Source organism: Sorex araneus, chromosome 11 (assembly GCF_027595985.1).
Source record: "Sorex araneus isolate mSorAra2 chromosome 11, mSorAra2.pri, whole genome shotgun sequence".
NCBI classification, from domain to species: Eukaryota; Metazoa; Chordata; class Mammalia; order Eulipotyphla; family Soricidae; genus Sorex; species Sorex araneus.
In genome coordinates this window covers 28,087,655-28,106,525 of record NC_073312.1, presented here as the reverse complement: position 1 = coordinate 28,106,525, position 18,871 = coordinate 28,087,655, and the positions used below count along the sequence as shown (strand labels likewise).

The window sequence follows — 18,871 nt, the reverse complement described above, 5'->3', positions numbered from 1 at the left end:
ACACAATTTGAATAGTAGGAATCTTGCAGCATTAAGAATGATTAAGAATTTGTAATCAGAATTTGTAATTTGTTTCCTTTTTCCTTTTTATTTCAGGAAAAAATCTCAGAAGACCAAAATATTTATAGGTAACAGTATGTCTGCTAAATATATATGTGGATATGAAGAAAAGATTAATTATGTTTAAGAGAAGGAGAAATAAAACTTTCACTTAAGATAATTCAAGAATAGTTCCAAGAAAGTTGATCTGTGAGAAGGAACTTCACAGTTACTGTGGGGTCAGGGGTGGGGAGCCAAATACAAAAATTGAAGAAATCCAATTATGTACTCACACAGACCTTCTCTCATTCAACATGTCCGAGTGCCTTCAAAGTGTAAGGAAGAAAAAAAAATTTTAAATAAAGTATCTGCATCTAAGGTTTCATAGTCACTTCCAATTTCAATGTTTCTTCTCATCATAGGACAAAAGAAAGAATAGATGAACCACAATATGATCAGATCTTTATAAAGACCTTATTGATTGCATCCTTAAGTGACATCTGTATTTTGGTCCACAAAAGAAAAGAAGCAATACCAATAGAATGTTTGTGTGTCTGTCTTTCTGAGGGATTTATTTTAAATAATTAATTCATGTGAATGTGGGAGCTTTCAAGTCCAAAATTTACTAAGTCAGGCTAGCAGGCTAAAGAATTATGTTGCAGTTAGATTCCAAAGGTAGATTGCCTTCCAATTTGTTTCTATTAAAGCTTTCAACTGGTTGTCTAAGGCCCACCCACATTATGGAGGCTAATCTGTTTTACTGGAAGTTTATCTACTACAATCTTAATCTTGGGGCTAGAGACATAGTACAGCAGTTAAGTTTTTTCTTTTTGGGTCACACCCGGCAATGCACAGGGGTTACTCCTGGCTCTGCACTCAGTAATTACTCCTAGCAGTGCTGGGGCAGCCATATGGGATGCCAGGGATCAAACCCGGGTTGGCCACGTGCAAGGCAAACGCCCTACCCGCTGTACTATTGATCCAGTTCCTAAGGTATATGACTTGCATGTGATCATTCCCAGTTTAATCCCTGGCACCAGATGGTCCCCTGAGCATCTCATCATCTGGTATAGCCCTAGAGGCCCTGGAGTAGTGCCATGGCAATCTCCATAGCACCATGTCCTCAAGCCCTAACATTGAGCCACAGGCCAGGTTGGGAGGAACCCTTCACTTCCCCCCTCCCTCCACCATGTTAATGTCACCTGAAAATACTTTTCAATAGCAAGCAGGGGTGTGGCAAAAATGGTACCATGTTCCACTGTCATTGATGGGAAAGTTAATTGGTTTATTGTTTATGGAAAATAGAATGGAGATTTCTAAAAATATTTCTCAAAACCTATCACATCATCTGGCAATTTCACGATTAGGGTGAATATCAGAAGAACAAAAACACTACTTTGAAAAGGTATATACACACACCTATGTTCATTGCAGGGTCCTTTACAGCAACGAAGATATGGAAGGGGGAAAAGTGTACAATGACAGATGAGTGAATAAATAAAATGTACGCATGGACTATTATTAAGATATATATGTATACATATATACATATATATAAATGAATGAAACTAATGGGGAACAGGCTAAGACAAACATATGTAGTTCCAGCCCATTTCAGTCATGTTAATGAGTGGCACACTCAAGTATAAATCCTAGTTCAACCAAGAAGGCAAAGGAGTATGTTATTACTTACTGAAATAGATCAGGAGAAAGACAAACACCAGATGATCTCACTCAAACAGAAAAGCAAATACAGAGCTGAGAAGAAGGAAATAAAAGCAATTCAAAGGACTATAGTAGAAAGATACTGGTACTTTGCTCACGAGTGTACTATGATAACATAGAAGAGAAGTGAAATTTTAACCCTGAGAGATAAACAGTCCTATAAGCCAATATTACCTCAAAAAATTACATGATCTAGAATCATGTTTGACTAAATATCTGGGTTCCTAGATATTTGTCTTGGATTAGTCAAGGTGACACATAGCACTAACCATTTATTGTATGAGACAAATGGAACATATGTAGTTCCAGCCCATTTCAGTCATGTTAATGAGTGGCACACTCAAGTATAAATCCTAGTTCAACCAAGAACGCAAAGGAGTATGTTATTACAACAAGCAGTTACCATGTGCCCTAATTGCTCTCAGTGAGTATGCTAGACTATGGACAGAGCTGTCTTCTAATAAAGAGAAGTTTACGCAGCACTTACATAACATGATTAGTTTCTGTAGTAGGCAGCTACGGGTTAAGCTTACCACGTATTGACTACCATGGAACTGCTCCCTCCAATGGAGAGGACAATGGGTTAATTGCTTGCCTCAGTGCCTGGGCTTATTAAAAAAAAGTGCTCATCCCCTGACCCTGAATTCATCCCTAAATTTCAAACACAAGGACTCTGGGATTACTCCTGGCAGGACTTAAGTAAGGGACCATCAGTGGTACCAGTGAACAAACCCTGGTCACCATGCGCAAAAACAGCACCTTATCCCCTAGACTGTCCCTCATGACGTTATTATGTCCCACAGCAACTAAAACTTGTTTTGTCTAATGTACATCACAACACCCTTGCATGAAGATGTTAAAAACAAAAACAAACCCCAAACAAAAAAAACAACCAAAACTGTATCATTGAACATTGAATATTTAAAAAAAAAACAAAACAAAACGATGTCACTGAAGATAAAAATAGAAAGACTAAAGTCAGAACTGCTCACCCGAATCCCCACAAATCTCACTACCCTTCCATTCTCTTTTCACACCTGCTGAGCAGTGACAGAGGGGGTTACACATGGAGATAGCCCGGCCAGTGTTGTGGACTGACTCAGGAGGCTTGAGGCTCAGAGGGGGTCCCAGACACAGACACGGGCAGTGGGATCCATCACCATCATTAGTCATGCAAGGAGCTGAACTGCATCTAGGGGCCTGCAGGCTGCCTCTGTGCCTGGCTGTGGAGGACCAGGCCTGGTGGCAGGCAGAGGTGGCAGTGCTATGCCCACAGCTGTTTTCTTTTTATTTTTTGCTTTTTGGGTCACACCCTGTGATGCACAGGGGTTACTCCTGGCTCATGCACTTAGGAATTACCCCTGGCGGTGCTCAGGGGACCATATGGGATGCTGGGATTCGAACCCGGGTCGGCTGCATGCAAGGCAAACACCCTACCTGCTGTCTATCGCTCCATCCCTGATATGCTAGTTTTCTTACTTAGTTTTAGTATCTCTTAGACGAGCCCTCAGGGAGCTTGTTTTTTTCTTCCTGGTCTTTTCTTCTTGTCCCCTCTCTATCCTCAGAAACTAGAATAGCATCTTTATATAGATACTCAGATGTTTGTCAAATATGTTAATGATTTTAGTACTAAAGGTTTTGTTACCATTGCAGGCAGGAAGAGGGACAAGAGGGCCTCGGTAATGTATATTGGGGGAAATGGTGAATCCTTACACAGCACAGAGGCACAGAGGCCTTTGACACAAAAGCCTGACTCCATCTCAGGAGCTGGAAAACCACTGAGATGCAGATCCTCCAGGCTGAGTAGTGAGAGGAAGCGTCCCACGAGCGGAGGTGGCTGCACCCCTTGGCAGGGGCAGCTCGACGTCTGAAACAGATGTCAGGCGAGAACAGCAGAAAAAGACCACCACCTGCTCCAAACTTTCCCCTTTGGCAACCACCCTGGCACTGGAGTTGGGAAGGGAAGTTTGGAAAAAGTGACTGTAGACTAACTTGGACAGAGAAAGAATGCCTGGGTGCCACCAACACACATGGCGCCCGCACCCACGCTGCTGGGCACATGTTGCCGCACACAGGCTGCCAGCATCTCTCCTCTTGAAAATGTGGATTTTCTTACTTTCATATTTTCTTACTTTCCCACTGGGACGCGTCCTGGCCCTCTCTGCTCTGGAGAAGCCTGTGTTCTCTCTTGAGCGTGACTCTTAACCTACCTCTCCCCTTCCCTACCTTTATTTTCCAATAAGCTTGTTATACTCCATTAAGTCATCTCCTCCTGAAATTCTTTTCTGTGAGAAAAAGGCAAAGAACTGAGAAGAGCTGGGTAAGGATTAGGCCTGACTTAACTTTTCCGGCAAAGAGTAATTCCTCGCTCCAGCCTGAGCCCACGGCTCCCTGAGAAATTGGGTGGTGGGGGTCATCTCTCCTGCCACGCAGAACACGTGGACGTCAGCTGCATGATGACAACTGCCCCATGGGGCTGGCGGGATGGGAGCATCTGTGTCATGCAGGCACTCATAGCAGACTTTCATCAGTCCTAAATCTCTCAGGCGCTTCCCCAGCTGATGGAGGTAGACAGAGAAAAGTGGTAGACTTTTTGTTTTTGTTTTTGAGGCTGCCATCTTTCTTTCCCCCACTTCACATAAGCCACTGGAGGAAACTTCACCAGCAACCTCGACAGCAGAGGAAAAGGTTGCATATAGAAAAGTAGAAAAAAAGAAAAGGTAATTTCTTTTCTTCTTTTGTCATCTCTGAGGTTTTTACTTTTAAATTTATTTTTGTTTTAATAATTCTGTCAATTTTATCCTTCTCAAAAAAAGGTGATTTCTATTCATACCAGGGAAAATTCGACATCTAATTAAAAGAAACCCCTAAACTTCTCATCCTATCATTCTTACTTATGGCTACCTATTACAATCACTCGGAGAGCTTTAAAAAATATTGATACCTTGGGTCCTCTGCAGACCAACCCAGACAGAATATCAGGGATGAAACCTGAGCTTTAGGTATTTGTGGGGAAGGCATCTCCAGTTACACTAGGTGAATCAGGTGTGACAGTTCAATGCTAGACCTTCAGACCAGGGGCCACTGAGGCCACACCCAGTTGTACTCCGTTGGAGGTAAAATAATGAGATCACACACATGTAAAGCAAAGCATGCATCCCTGATCCCTGTGCTATCTCCCAAGCCAAAGATATTTTTTTAAAACCCAGTGACTACCAGGCAGCCAATCTTGGTGGGCAATCGATGCTTCCATGGGAAAGAAACTAAGAGGGACTTGCTACTGAACAAAGGCATGAATTCTGAAGAAGCCTATCTGTCTAAGTCAAGTTAGGGTGAATCCAGTTGGTTTGTTTCACTCTACCCCTTCTGTGCTTAAAACCAAATCATGAAGCAGAGACTGAGCAAAGTTTAAAGTTAGTGGGTTGGGTACCTACTGCTAGAGCTTTCAAAATACACAAAAAGTATAGTGTATTGAAATAAGGATGAGAATATGGAGTTTATGTTGACTTGTTCTGTTTCTGTTTTAAGACTGCCTTCTGTTTAAACAAACAATAAAGCACATAACTACAATAAGAATTACCAAGTTTGACGAGACCCCAAGCAGCCCCACACGAACGTCTCCCCCGATTCTGAACAACCATGATCCCAGAAGCCGACTAACCAATTTAGGAGCCCAGTGGCTTCTTTCAGAAATTCCTCTCTAAACTGTGAATTAAGCTACGGCCCCATGCCACCCTGGGAGGGGAAAGGTTTTTGTCCCTCAGTCTTTCCTTTCGGCAGTGGCGTGGCAACCACCATCTTTTAGAGCCCACTAGATCGAGGTACGAGCTTGCAGTGATGCAGCTTCTGGCAGAAATTTCTCTGGACTTAATTACTAAAATACCAGAAATCTCAAACCGTGCAGCCGCAACTCATATGCTCTTCATTCTCAGCAGTGGAAAACAAATTATCAAATGATGCCTTTTCGGCAAGTCTGATTGTTGGGGGAAAATTCCAAATAATAGTAATGAGTTTTCTGTCGAAATATTGAATGTAATCAAAGTAAAGAGGAAGTGAAGTGAAGATCATCAGCCACACAGGTGGGGGGTGGGGTGGGATGGGAGATAAACTGGGGTTCTTGGTGGTGGAACATGCGCACTGGTGAAGGGATGGGTGTTTGATCATTATATGACTGAGACTTAAACCTGAAAGCTTTGTAACTTTTCTCATGGTGATTCAGTAATAATAATAATAAAAAGAATTACTAAGTTAGAGAAAGTGTAATGTACTAGGTTTTGTCTCATGGTTATTTCTATTAATGCATTGTTTGCTATCACTGCACATCACTGTACCCTTATTATTTGCAAATGCACTATTTAAAACCAAATAACATTAATTGTGCTAATCATGAAAGATCATTCCAATCCACCAGAGGGTATTTTATTCTTTCTCTCCCTTCTTTCTCTTTACTTCCTTCTTTCCTCCTCCCTCCTTTTTTCTCTGGTCAGATAATTTTGAGATACTTTTTTAGTAGCTTAGTTGACTTGATGAGGTCAAAGTGGGTGCAGCTCTTCTCATTTCCAGAGCTGGCTGTCCTCCTCCATCATCCGAAGATTGCTTTGAAGATGGCATACTCTGCTCCTCAGCTCAAATGCAGCGAGGCGATAATTGCTTTCCTTAATTTATTTTAGGTTGCCACACAATTTGCTGTTGCTGTAATCCCTCACTATCACAATCTGTGAACAATATAAATGGTTGATGGCAGAGTGAAAGTTTCAGTTGTTGCTTCTCAGTGATTCACATAATGTGCTGTCATTAGCACTTTGATGTGACAGATCATGGTTTCCAGGGATTATTAGGCCATTTATAAATACCAAATGAGGGTGTTGGGCCTAGTAGTGCAGTGTGGTTATTGCCTTAATTGCCTTCTCTGAGAAAGCATCTTCTCTAGAGGAAAACAAAATGCAATCTTTAGTTTGTCTTTGATTATTTGTAATCAATACCACTCAAGTGCAGACAGTGCAGAAATTGCAGTTTTCTGTTCTTCTACTTGAGTAATTTAAATTTTATCCAAATAGCTACTTTTCCTACTTAGTCACTAGTACTTGAATTGGTTTCCAGACATCTGTAACAGATACCTATCTATATCCATAGCTATAGTTTTGTTCACGTTACTAATGAGAATTATTACTGTGGTTTATAGTGTTTTACACTTTACATGATGTTATAAATAATAATAGCAGCTAGCATTAACCGGGCACTTTCTTTGTAATAAAAGCAACAAATACATTGTATCCTGCAATTAGCTCCAGCAACCCTCTGAGCTAGACGCCATTACTGCCTCCATTTTATGAGGGGAAATTGGTATTTCTTGAGGCTTAGGGATCTATCCAGGAAACCGAAACTAGTAAATAGTAGAGCTGCATTGGAAATTCAGGCTGATTCCAAAGCCAATACTTTCGAGCATCACATTCAAACACTGCACACACCCTACCTCAGGACCACGTTACAGAGGAGCAGACTCTGTTGCTTGAAAATGGTTCTGTGTTTGGAGTCTGCTCATGAGCAGAGCGTTTTCTACTTCCTGAGGCAGCTTCAGCAGCCAAAGCTGTCACAGCAGTTGACCTGCCTCTGACAACCCAGTATCCACCATAAACAAGCATAGGATGCGGGCTTCTGTGTAAAAACACCAAGTACTGAAAGCAGTTGGCCTGGTGAGACGATGCAGGCGTGAGCTCTGATCACAGAAACTGGGATTTAGAGGCAGGGGAGAAGAGAAGGAAGTCATGCCCAGTGTGCATGCAGCCCAGGCACCCAGCCCTCGGCCCCGGAGCCAGCCTGGGGCCCACTGATTGATCCCGCAGCTGGGGACATCCTTCTCTCAGCAGCCCGAGCTTCCCACAAAGGCAGTCTCCACATGGAGAAGTCTTTGTCAGGGCCTCGGATGACAGGATAGGGTTTCACATCACAGCTACCCCTAACCAGGTACACTCTGCTGCTTTCATCTTCCTGATGGCTCCCACGGGAAAGCGAAGAAAGAGAAAGGAAGCTACCCCAAGCACCAGGCCACAGGCTGGGTTGGCTAGGATCCGTGTCTCTCCCCCGTCCTACCACCTCCAGATCCATGGCTTGGAAACGCTTTGATTTCATGCACCCTGTGTGGCCACCGGGCAGCAAATGCTTTCCTAAGTAATTTCTCATAATCATTCAACCACGACTCTCCGGAACACAAACCCCTCCGTCCCCGTCTGCACACACTACCATGTCTGATGGGAGGATCCTGCCAAGGCCTTTTCTTTTGAGGGCTCATTCATCCTTCCCTCAAAGATGCAGTGCGTGTGCTGTCTCCTCCAGGGAGACGTCTTGGTGCCCTGTGCCCACCCCAGGAAGCTGGATTATTTTTCTCTTCTGTCTTGCTCAAGGTCTCCTGCCAGTTCCACCTGGCCTCCTGCTATTCCCAGCACACTGCAGGCTCCCTGAGAGTCAGACAGTGTCTCTAGTGCCGAGCACTGCATCGAGCCTGTGGCCCACGTGAAACCAATGTCTGTGAATTAAGAAATCAAGAGTGATAGGTGAATCAAACTGGAATAATACATTGGCTGGGCTATTTATAGAACTTAAGGCTTTCAAAACACCATAAATAAGTCTTTTTTTTCAGATTCTAAAGGCCAAAATTCTGATATTTTTACATGAAGACCTCAGCAGCCAAAGAAAACTCCTGTTAACATTTAGATGTCATCCTTTCTAATAATTCTCTCTAGATGTAGGTATATCTAAAGTCAGAATCCTTCTGTTCTACTGAAGTTCTCAAGAATTATATTAGTAAGTTTTGCAGGTAGATGTGGGACACATTTTTACTGCAAACTGGGGTCCAAAGATAGACATTGAATTAATGGCTGGTCTAGAACCAAAACACACAAATCTTGTGCAGTCTTATGCTCCTGCTGCAGTTCTCTATTGGACCACCTAATGGTGATGGACCCCCTCATGGTGACTGGGCCTTCTCATGGGTGATGTTCTTGCAAGAACAAACTGTGCATCAATGGATTGTGGATTTGTATTTGGATATTCTCCATAAGGACTGATTGAAATGGATCCTATTTCTAAACCATGCCCAGTAGTTGCAGGGAGGGGCACTGTCTAACATTTCACAGAGAAATAAGAATGGTATACCTTGAGCCTCAGCCCTGCAATAGGTTAACCCATAGAGCTAGGTAGGCATCATTAAAACTCAGAGTTTCTTTCTAACAGCCAAATAACATCTAAATAGTGGTGACCTGGTACAGAGTAAGTTGGTATGGAAACCACAATGACAGTTCCATTCCCCTCTGGATCAATTATATTACAATTCATGCCTACGGACTGTATCCCTGAACAATGTCCACAACAAATGCTCAGTGGGTGAAGATTGGGCCAAACCCAATGTTTTTTAGTATTCAGCCGGGATCACTTGTATAACTTGACATCCCGCTGATCTTTGATTTGCTTGAGCGGGCGCCAGTAATGTCTCCATTTGTCCTTGTCATGTGTTAGTGTAGCCTAATGGTATCTGCTCGCTCTAGAAACACGAAGAGCCTCACACCGTTTGTTCAGGGTTTTGATGAAGAAGTCTGACCATCTCGTAGATAGGCGGCCATGTGGTCTTTTGACAGTCCATGGAATCCAGTCGGTAACAGCTCTAGTCTAGTGGTAGTCTCTAAATCACATTATGTTTCTGGCCCATCTGATTTTCAATGCCTTGGCAAACGAGACAGTGTTGCTGATTCTTGATAGTCGACAGAGGTCAGATTCCTTTTCTCACTTGAGTGAAATGTGATATTCCAAGCACAGCTCTTTCAATTCCTCTTTGGGATACCTGAATAGTGTTCTCATCCTGTTTTCATAGGGCCCAGGTCTCTGAGGCGTATGTTCGTGCAGGAAGAACGGTGGAGTCGAAAAGATGTGCTCGGAGGCAGAGGTTCTTCATCCTCTTAACCACTTCTTCAATGCTCTTGAAGGCGTTTCACACTGCTCTCTCCCTCCTGCGCAGTTCTGGCGCCAAGCTGTTCCTCATGTTGAGTTCTTGACCCAGGTACACATAGCTGCTGCATTCGGAGATGGTCATTCTGTTGAGAGCAAATGGAACATCAGGAACTAATTCATTTTTCATGAACTTTGTCTTGGTGAGATTCGCCTGCAGTCCGACCTCTCCACACTCAAGGTTGATGTCGGCCAGCATTTGTGCCACTTGGCTAATGTTTGGTGTCATTAGAATGATGTCATCAGCGAAGTGGAGGTGGTGTAGTTGCCGACCATCTATCTTCACTCCCATTCCTTTCCATTCCAGTCATTGCATGATGTTCTCAAGGTGGCACTGAAGAGTTTCGGTGAAATGTTATCACCCTACTGAACCCCTCTTTACATCGATGATTACTTCCTTGTAGAATGGTGAGATCCTGGTGGGGAATTCATAATACAGCACTCGAAGGATCCTGAGTTTGAATGCCCTGTTTGACTAGGGCTTTGATGACTGCTTCAGTCTCAACAGAACCAAAGGCCTTCTTTAAATCAATGAATGTTAGACAGAGCAGCATCTTGAATTCTCGTGAAACTTCAATGAGCTTGGTCACTGTGTGGGTATGGTCAATCATGCTGAATCCTTGTTGAAATCTGGCTTGCTCGCATGGTTGTCCTTCATCTAGTGTTCTGCCTATCCTATTCAGGATGACTCGAGCGAACAACTTGTAGACAACACACAACAGGCAGATTGGGTGATAGTTGCCGATGTTGTTGATGTCTCCCTTCTTGTATAACAGAATGGTCCTGCTAGCTTCCCATTGGGAACCTTGCATTCAGACAGGTAACATGTGAAGAGCCCAGCCAGTGTATTAATGAGTACTGGCAGCAGATTCATCAGGTGTTTGGGTCTTATCTTGTCCAGACCGGGTGCTGTACGTGTCTTTACCGACGAACTGGCATGTCTGATTTTGAAAGGGAGATCGTTGGGAACAACATACCTATCCTGCAGAATTTGGTATGTGGGCAGTTGGACATGGCTATCGAAGAGATCATAATAGAAGTTGTGAATAATCCTCTTCATTGCCCTTCTAGAAGATGTGATAGATCCATCAGGATGTTGGAGGGCAGTCATCTTGGTCTTGCAGTTGGCGAAGGACAGGAGAGCATTGCAAACACGCTTCCCGGTTTCTGCCACATCACCCAAAACTGCTGCTCTTCTCTCTTTGAGGTCTTCCTTCATTGCTTCTCTGCATAGCTTTTCGAGCTCAGACATTAGCTTGTGATTGCCTGAGGCTCATGCCAAACCACGTTGGTGAATGAGCTCGAGAGTTTCCGAAGACAGGCATCTGTTTGTGGTTTTCCCACTCTTAGCATTCCTCAAGCAGTCATGGAGGTAATGAACCAGTTGATCATATTCCTCATTGATGTCATCAATGACATTGCCACAATAGTGCCATGAGCTCCCAGTTGGTGGTCATTCTGGGAGTTCTCTTCTTAACATTAAACTTTGCAGTCCTTTCTCCCTGCTGTGTGAAGTAGAATTTTGCATGAAGGAAACAGTGGTCTGATCCTATTTGGAATTTTGGGACAACAGCAACATCAGTCAGGCAAAACTGTCAACTGAATATGATGTGGTCAATTTCATTGTGGAACTGTCCACTGAGAGACTCCCATATCCAATGTTTAGATTCGGCCTTCTGGAACTGTGAGTTACCATGGATGGTCTTGGTCGACATGATGAACTCAGACAGTCTCTCACCCTGTTTGTTCCATTCTAGGCTATGTGTCCCAATGTGGAGTTCTTTGGGCAACCTTCTCGGTCCTATCTTGGCATTAATATCACCGAGATCTTCTACATTTGATCTTGTAGAAGGTGTGGTCTTCTTTATAGAACTTCTCCAGCTCCATGTAGAATTTCTCAATTTCTTCTTCATTGTAGTTGGATGTTGGTTTGTAGATGATGAAGACAGAAACTGCTGGCAGTGAGCCACATCTATTCAAGCGTAATCATTCGATTTGGGTTGTTACGCATTCGAATGAACCAATGCTCATGGCCAAGTTTGTGTTAACAAGGACAGCGACGCCACCCGATGCCTCTATTGTCGCATGTTCTGAGGAACAGTTCTTCTCCAGTGTCGAAAATGGCATGATGTGATCGATGCCTTCTTGTCTCATTTAGACCTATGATGTTGTACTTGATCTTCCGCCCTTGCACTATCATACCCCTGACGGATGCTTCTGATGCCAGTGTACATGTGTTGAATGTACAGACAGTCACTTTAGTCCTTCCTTCTTTTGCAGTCTAGTTTGTCCCTGAGATTTTATCAGCTTCTCCTTGCTCTTCCTTTTTAATACTGTGTCAGAGGAATGAGGCCCATTGTTGTTACTGTTTTTGGCATATTGCATATGCCACAGGTAACTTGCCAGGCTTTGCCGTGCTGGTGATATACTCTCGGTAGCTTTCCGGGCTCTCCAAAATGGATGGAGGCTTTTAAGGTGGCCTCTAATCGCTCTTTACAGGTGTTCCCAGGGTTCACACCATATTTGAACCCCATCAAATATTATGTGGCAATTATGGAAAATGGATATTAAGTGTCTTATGATGCGTTGGAAAGTAGCCTGGAGCATGACGGTGGCTGGGTAGTGGAGGTAGTAGAGGTCTGCCAACAAGGTATTTATCTAGTGCCTGTAGGGTAGGTCATCTGGGTGGGATCCCTGAGGTGCTGGAGATTGGGGGAAGCAGGTAGAGGATCTCTGTTTCCGGGTCCCGTTAAGCCTCGAGTCCAAGGTCACAAAGTTTTGCTTTACCTGGGTCTGTGGGGCTTCACTTATGTGTGAGGCTCAGCTCGAGTGTCCAGAAGGTGGCCTGGAGCGTGGCAGTTGGCTGGGTAGTGGAGGTAGCGGATAGTTGGCAGTAAGGGAATGTTGACAGCAAATATAAGTATCCCCACCCTGCTGCCCAGCATGGAAAAAGTAATAATCCAAAGGGAACAAGTTTTCTATTTGATTCTAAATAAGAACCTCAAGTGTGTGTCATCTTCCCAAACACATCCCAAATTGTTCATCTACAAATGAAGAAACCATATCTCATTTATCTGTGTGTCCCCAGAATACCTAGTACAGAGCCAGACACATTTGAAGTGTCAGTGGTTTTTTTTTTTTTTTAATTGAATTATTTGCTAGGCTGGCGTGGGAGTTGAGAAGTTGTTGTCTAGTAAATCACCATTCCTTTCCCTGAAAGCTCTGTAAATCAAGCTCATAAAAAAAAGAGAAAGAAATAAAGAAATAAAGAAAAAGAAAAGCAGCAAGCTAAAATTCCAAAACCCTTTCTTAGGGAGAAATGCCCACGGCTGGTGGGGTCTGGACTATGTCCACGGAGTGAGCAGAGAGCTTCAGCACAAACATCCCTGACTCCCGGGGGAGCTGACTGGCTGTGGAGACTCACACATCCTCTCTTTCCCAATGGCAAGGGGGGGCCCAGAGGACAGGGTGGGAGAGGGGTGATGAAGCACTGCTGAACTAAATGTTCTCCTCTTCCCAGGAGAAGGAAAACCTCACAACGGCGGTGGGAGGGTTGGCACTTTTCGAGAGCAGCAACGATAAAGATCGTGGGATGTAACTGAAAAGGATCTGTTGTGAAGACAAGTTTCTTTGTTTAAAGGGCCCCTCTTGTATTCTGAGTCTTACCTTAGACTGAAATGGTGCTACAGGAATGGCCTTGACAGAACCGGGCCGAGCTCCTTACAAAAATTGCAGTAGACGGGAAGAGTGGACACGGATTGAAGAAGCACTGACGGGGCCGAGATTTCAGTTCTGAATTGATCCCAAAATGAACAAACACAAAACAGCATTTGCTAATAAGATCCGTCCCTGACATGGACTAAGCTGGTTTGAAGGCACTGGAATAGAAAATGCTGATTTTTTTTTTTTAATTTCCTAGGAGGCAATCAAAACACAACTCACTAATCTCCTAAACCCTTCCCAAATTCTTAAGATTTAATCACAGTGTGGAATCTGCAAGCTTTCATTGGCGGGGTTTGGTTATCAACTGCACGCTCTCTGAGGTGGCAACCAAATGTGCTTCTCTCTCCAGGAGTCATTCCAAGCACTTGCTGGAAAGGCTGCCACAGTGGTGTCCTGCTCTCGAGCCTTGTAAATTCTTTCCAGGGAGACTCAGGACATACACTCTCAACTGCCAAGCTCTCCACTTATAAGGTGGAGAATTTACAAGTGCAAAGATAGGTACAAAGAAGGCCGCCACCTTTTTAAGTGCTTTTACTTGTGGTTTCTCTGGTAGAGCTTTGTGTTCCCAGAAATCAGCTGCCCAGTGCTTTTGAGCCTTTTTTTCTGAATGGGAACTTAGCTTAGTTTCCGCTCTGCTCCAAGGTGAGCTCTGAAGCTACTGCCTATAGACTGAGTTCTCTTTGCCTTTGTTTTTAAAGGAAGTCCCCTATGGCAACACTGCTTTGGGGGCTGGGGCGGGGAATGTTCTGAAGCTAAATACAGGCCAGCAAAGAGACAACAAGAGAGCTGACCTACAATCCGGGCTGATTCAACACAGGAATTGAGCCTGCTCCTCATTCACAGGCCATCTTTCTTTCCTAGCCTACATTTTCTTCACTCCAATTCCTCGCAATGTCTGTTTCATTCCAGTCTTAACTTATGAAATAAGTACGGCCCTCAGACCCTAACATACACACCAAAGAAATAATATGTCATACAGGAAAAAAAAAAAAGTAACTGGATTCAGAAGTACAAAAGTGAGAGCTCCTAACTTTGTTACAAGTCTGACCTTGGGAAATCACCTGAGAAAACTCTAGTTTCTCTTCAGCAAAAAATAAATAAATAAATAAGTAAGTAAACAAACAAGTATCTATATTTCTCTTCCCAGGTTCTTGGGAATAATTATAACAAAGGGCTTGTTTCTTAGTTACATCTTAGTATTTTTATTTTTATTTTATTTTTTAATTTTTTTTTTTTTGGTTTTTGGGTCACACCCGGCGATGCACAGGGGTTACTCCTGGCTCTTCACTCAGGAATTACCCCTGGCGGTGCTCAGGGGACCATATGGGATGCTGGGATTAGAACCTGGGTCGGCCGCGTGCAAAGCAAACACCCTACCCGCTGTGCTATCGCTCCAGCCCCTCATCTTAGTATTTTTAACTTTCCAGTATGCTTCCTTAGGTTACAAACTCCAAGCTTGTGTTCCTGGTTCATCACAGAGAGTCACTGTATCACTGTCATCCCATTGCTCATCATTTGCTTGAGCGGGCACCAGTAATGTCTTCCTTGTGAGACTTGTCGTTACTGTTTTTGGCATACCGAATACGCCACAGGCAGCTTGCTAGGCTCTGCCGTGCGCGCGAGATACTCTTGGTAGCTTGCCGGGCTCTCCTAGAGGGGCGGAGGAACCGAACCTGGGTCGGCTGCGTGCAAGGCAAACGCCCTACCCTCTGTGCTATAGCTCCAGCCCCACAGAGGGTCATGGCCAGGAAAAGAAACTATCACACAGGTCACGATCAAAATAAACGAAAGATATCTGAATGAGTGAAGGAAAAAATAGAGGAAAGCAGAAAAAGGACAAAGAAAAGGCAGAAAGAGGGAAGAGTTCTGGGGGTGGAATGATAGCACAGTGGGTAGTACACTTGCTTTGCACATGGCCCACCCAGGTTTGATTCCTGGCATCTCATAGCCCCCCAAGCCCAACAGGAGTGATTCTTACATTCTGAGCAAGAAGTAACCTCTGAGCACCTTTAGGTGTGGCCCCAAAACAAAAACAAATAACAAAAGATCCCCTCTAGTTCTGGGGGATTATTAATGAACTATAGATGGAATCATATGTCTGTTAATATAGTACTATCATATTAATGCAATTATAACTAATGCTTGATGCATTACTTATACCATTGTTACCTTTTTAAACATGCCTTGCTTAATATTATATCTCTTCATATAAACTTCCAATAGCTTTTCATAATCTGTCACTGGCATCCCTTTTCTCATCGATTTGTTCGAGCGGGCACCAGTAACATCTCTCGTTGAGAGACTTATTATTACTGTTTTTGGCATATCTGATACTCACAGGTAGCTTGCCAGGCTCTGCCACGCGGGCTCGATACTCTTGGTAGCTTGCCGGGCTCTCCGAGAGATGACTTTTCATAATACCAACAATAAAAGTCAAATTCGTTTTCGCTTACAGAGCCCCTTTTAGTCTGACCCAGGCCACTGCATGTTGGATGAGTCTCTGCAACCCCCAACCCCCCACTCTCCCCCCTAACTTTGGCACCAGCAGTCTGATGTTTTGTGTTTCCTTAACCACACCAAGTTTGTTCCCACCTTGGAGTTTCCCTGCCTGAATTCAATTCTGCAGTGTTTGCTTGTCTGGCTCCTTGTCATTGAGCTCATAGCTAGAAGAAACCTCAGAGAAACCTTCTTCAGTGCATGTGCTAAAGAGATCTCCATTGACTCAGTTGTAGTCCTCCTGCTGCTTATTTAATTATTTATTTATCTATTACTAGTTTCCTCTCTGCAGCCTGATGACCACTAAATATTTATTTTTTTAGCACATTATATTGATCTCATGCTTATATTTAAAAGATATGTTCCTGGTTATCATTTATATCCACAAGTGTATAAGGTCAAAGCAAACAAACAAACAAACAAACAACAATCCCCCTATGATTCCAAACATAAAATGTTCTTTCCAGCCCTCCTCAAGCCGCTACGCCAGACCCTCCACTCGGAGAATAAACTCACACCTGTGAATAAAAGCGACCATGCCAGCTTAATCTAGAAACAAAGGCTCAAATGAACTGAGCAACTGATTTCTGGGAACACAAAGCTCTTCTTAACTGGAATCATGCAGAGCCAGTGATATCATACTCGGCACTCTAACTCAGAAGGATTCTTTTCAGCATGGAAATGATGCTGCAGGGTGCCAACTGTTCTCTGTTCTCTGTTCTGGGCTCAGAAGCCTTCTGGTTTGGAGCCTCTTGGGGGATGAAAGGACTGAAGGGAGGTAATAGGTGGAAGGATGGATCAAGGCAGTGGCAGGAATATTTACAGGTTCCAGGTGGCTTGCTTACTGTATACAGAGCAGCAGTGATTTTGTAGAAAGAGCACTGGACCAGGGCCCAGGGATAGGCTATAAGACCGGCTCTACATGTTCTATCAGTCCCTCGATTATATGATGTGGAATTGGCTCATCTCCAAGGGAAATCCCAGTTCTGACATTCTCCGAGTTAATGAGAAGAGTCTGACCTTTTTCCATGACGGTGATGCCTGTGAAAAGGATAACCCATGCAATGTTTCTGATAAGTGCAGCTTTTCCAGGCCAAGAGGAATTTCTTTGATCAGTCGATACAATCGCAGGAGAAAGCAGATTAAGTCAAAATCTGATTTTGCCAGTCTACTTAGTGTCCCATCCCACTGCTTTCCGAGAGAAGGTGGTACTCTGGGCAAACGTCTGTGTTGTTACAGAAAAAGCAATGTCTAACTGTAAGTGTGCTTCAGCCACTCTCCAAGAGATGGGGTCCTACTGTATCTGATCTTCGCCAACACTCTCCCATCTGCTTTCAACATGCCGCATCTGACATTAACTAATGTCTCCTATTAGCATTAAAAGAAAACAATCTGGAAAAATTCACTCGCAGGCAGACTTCAAACAGGCCACAAGTAGACATGAAATCCCAACTGCACCAGGTTGGTTAGAATAATAGTGGAAAATAGATATATACTATGTAAATGTGTATATGTATATAAGTATACATATGTATGTGATTAAGTAAAAAGTCTGTAAAATGGGTCAAGAATTCTTCTATCTGATTTATGAAATTAAATAGTAAGAGGAAAAGAAGAAAAATACTCCCAGGGTGGATTAAGGCACCATCAAAATAACTAAGTGACATGGAAAAAGAGATTCAAAATCTTTATCCCACACTTACTGGTAAGGGGTTAAAGTTCTGGTCCACAAGATGATTGTATCCATGGTCAAAAAATGAATGCCGTATCACCACATCAATGCCTTGATTGGCCAGCATCCCTAAAGTGTTCAACCATCTAAAGAGAGGGGTAAAAAGCTGCATCAATACATTATTTTTTTAATGGCATACAATCAGCTCTTTAATGACTGGCTAAGATTTGCACACATATACCAATCCTTCTCATGAAAGTTACCTAGTACTTTAAAAATTATTTAAGCATTGTACACAGCTGGAAGAGATTTTAGGGATTATCAAATCCTACTTCTTTGTTTTATAGGAAAGGAAACAGAGGTCCGGGGAAGTAAAAGGAATTGCTCTTGGTCATAAAATAGTATGTTACTAATAAGTTATCTTTTATTCCTGTAATACCAACAAATAAAATGAACACCCTAATTGCTTGTAAGCCTAAAGCCACAGAACATACAAACCACAGGAGCACATAAACTTTACATCTTGCACACTCCCCTGCTTATACTCTAACACTATGCATGTACCTTTCAGGTGACTGCAATCAACATACACCTATAACCTTGCAAGAATGGTCCTGGGATTTGCATCCCTCGTATATCACTGTCAGCAGTAGAGGTAATAATGTTTTCCCTTGGCACCATAATGAGCAATGCAGGGATCTGAGCATGCTGCCACAAGAAACATGTTACCTTGGAGGCACTGCACCGCTCATATTATTTATTATATGTACACCCCATATTAATGCCAAATACCCACTTCCGGGAGCAAGGCAATTCCTCAAATATTGCTTTTCACAGCTACTTCTTCCAACACCCACTAATCACCTACCTTCATTATTTGCTTATGAGTTCATGGATTCCTTTTCCCTCATCTTCCATATTTCTACCTTTGAAACTTGGAAAATCTCTAATTGTAGCAATTTTTGTGTAAGAAGCAGGACTTAGACCTTCAATTTAATTAGTGTCAGAGACAAAGCACTTCACAAGGTTTTCTGGGTATTTGTCTGGCATCCCCCTCACCTCTTCACCCCTCCTCTCTCATTCTAGGCTCCATGCCCTGGCCTCCAGACCATATAAAAATATTCTTGGCTACTCAAACATACTATGGTTTCTCAGCATTACCTGCATTTTTATACATGTTTTATCTTCCTCTTAGCACACCCTTCCTATAGTCCACCT

General features: G+C 43.2%; 1 protein-coding gene across 2 annotated transcripts in view; it reads right to left on the bottom strand.

Annotated features, from left to right (window-relative positions):
• Positions 1–18,871, bottom strand: part of HPSE2 (heparanase 2 (inactive)) — a 641,446-nt gene that overhangs the window by 113,423 nt on the left and 509,152 nt on the right. For both annotated transcript variants that reach the window (XM_055119266.1, XM_055119267.1), the window contains one exon: positions 17,685–17,799. In XM_055119266.1, the coding sequence (XP_054975241.1) occupies positions 17,685–17,799 (115 nt within the window). The remainder of the gene's footprint in view (positions 1–17,684; positions 17,800–18,871) is intronic.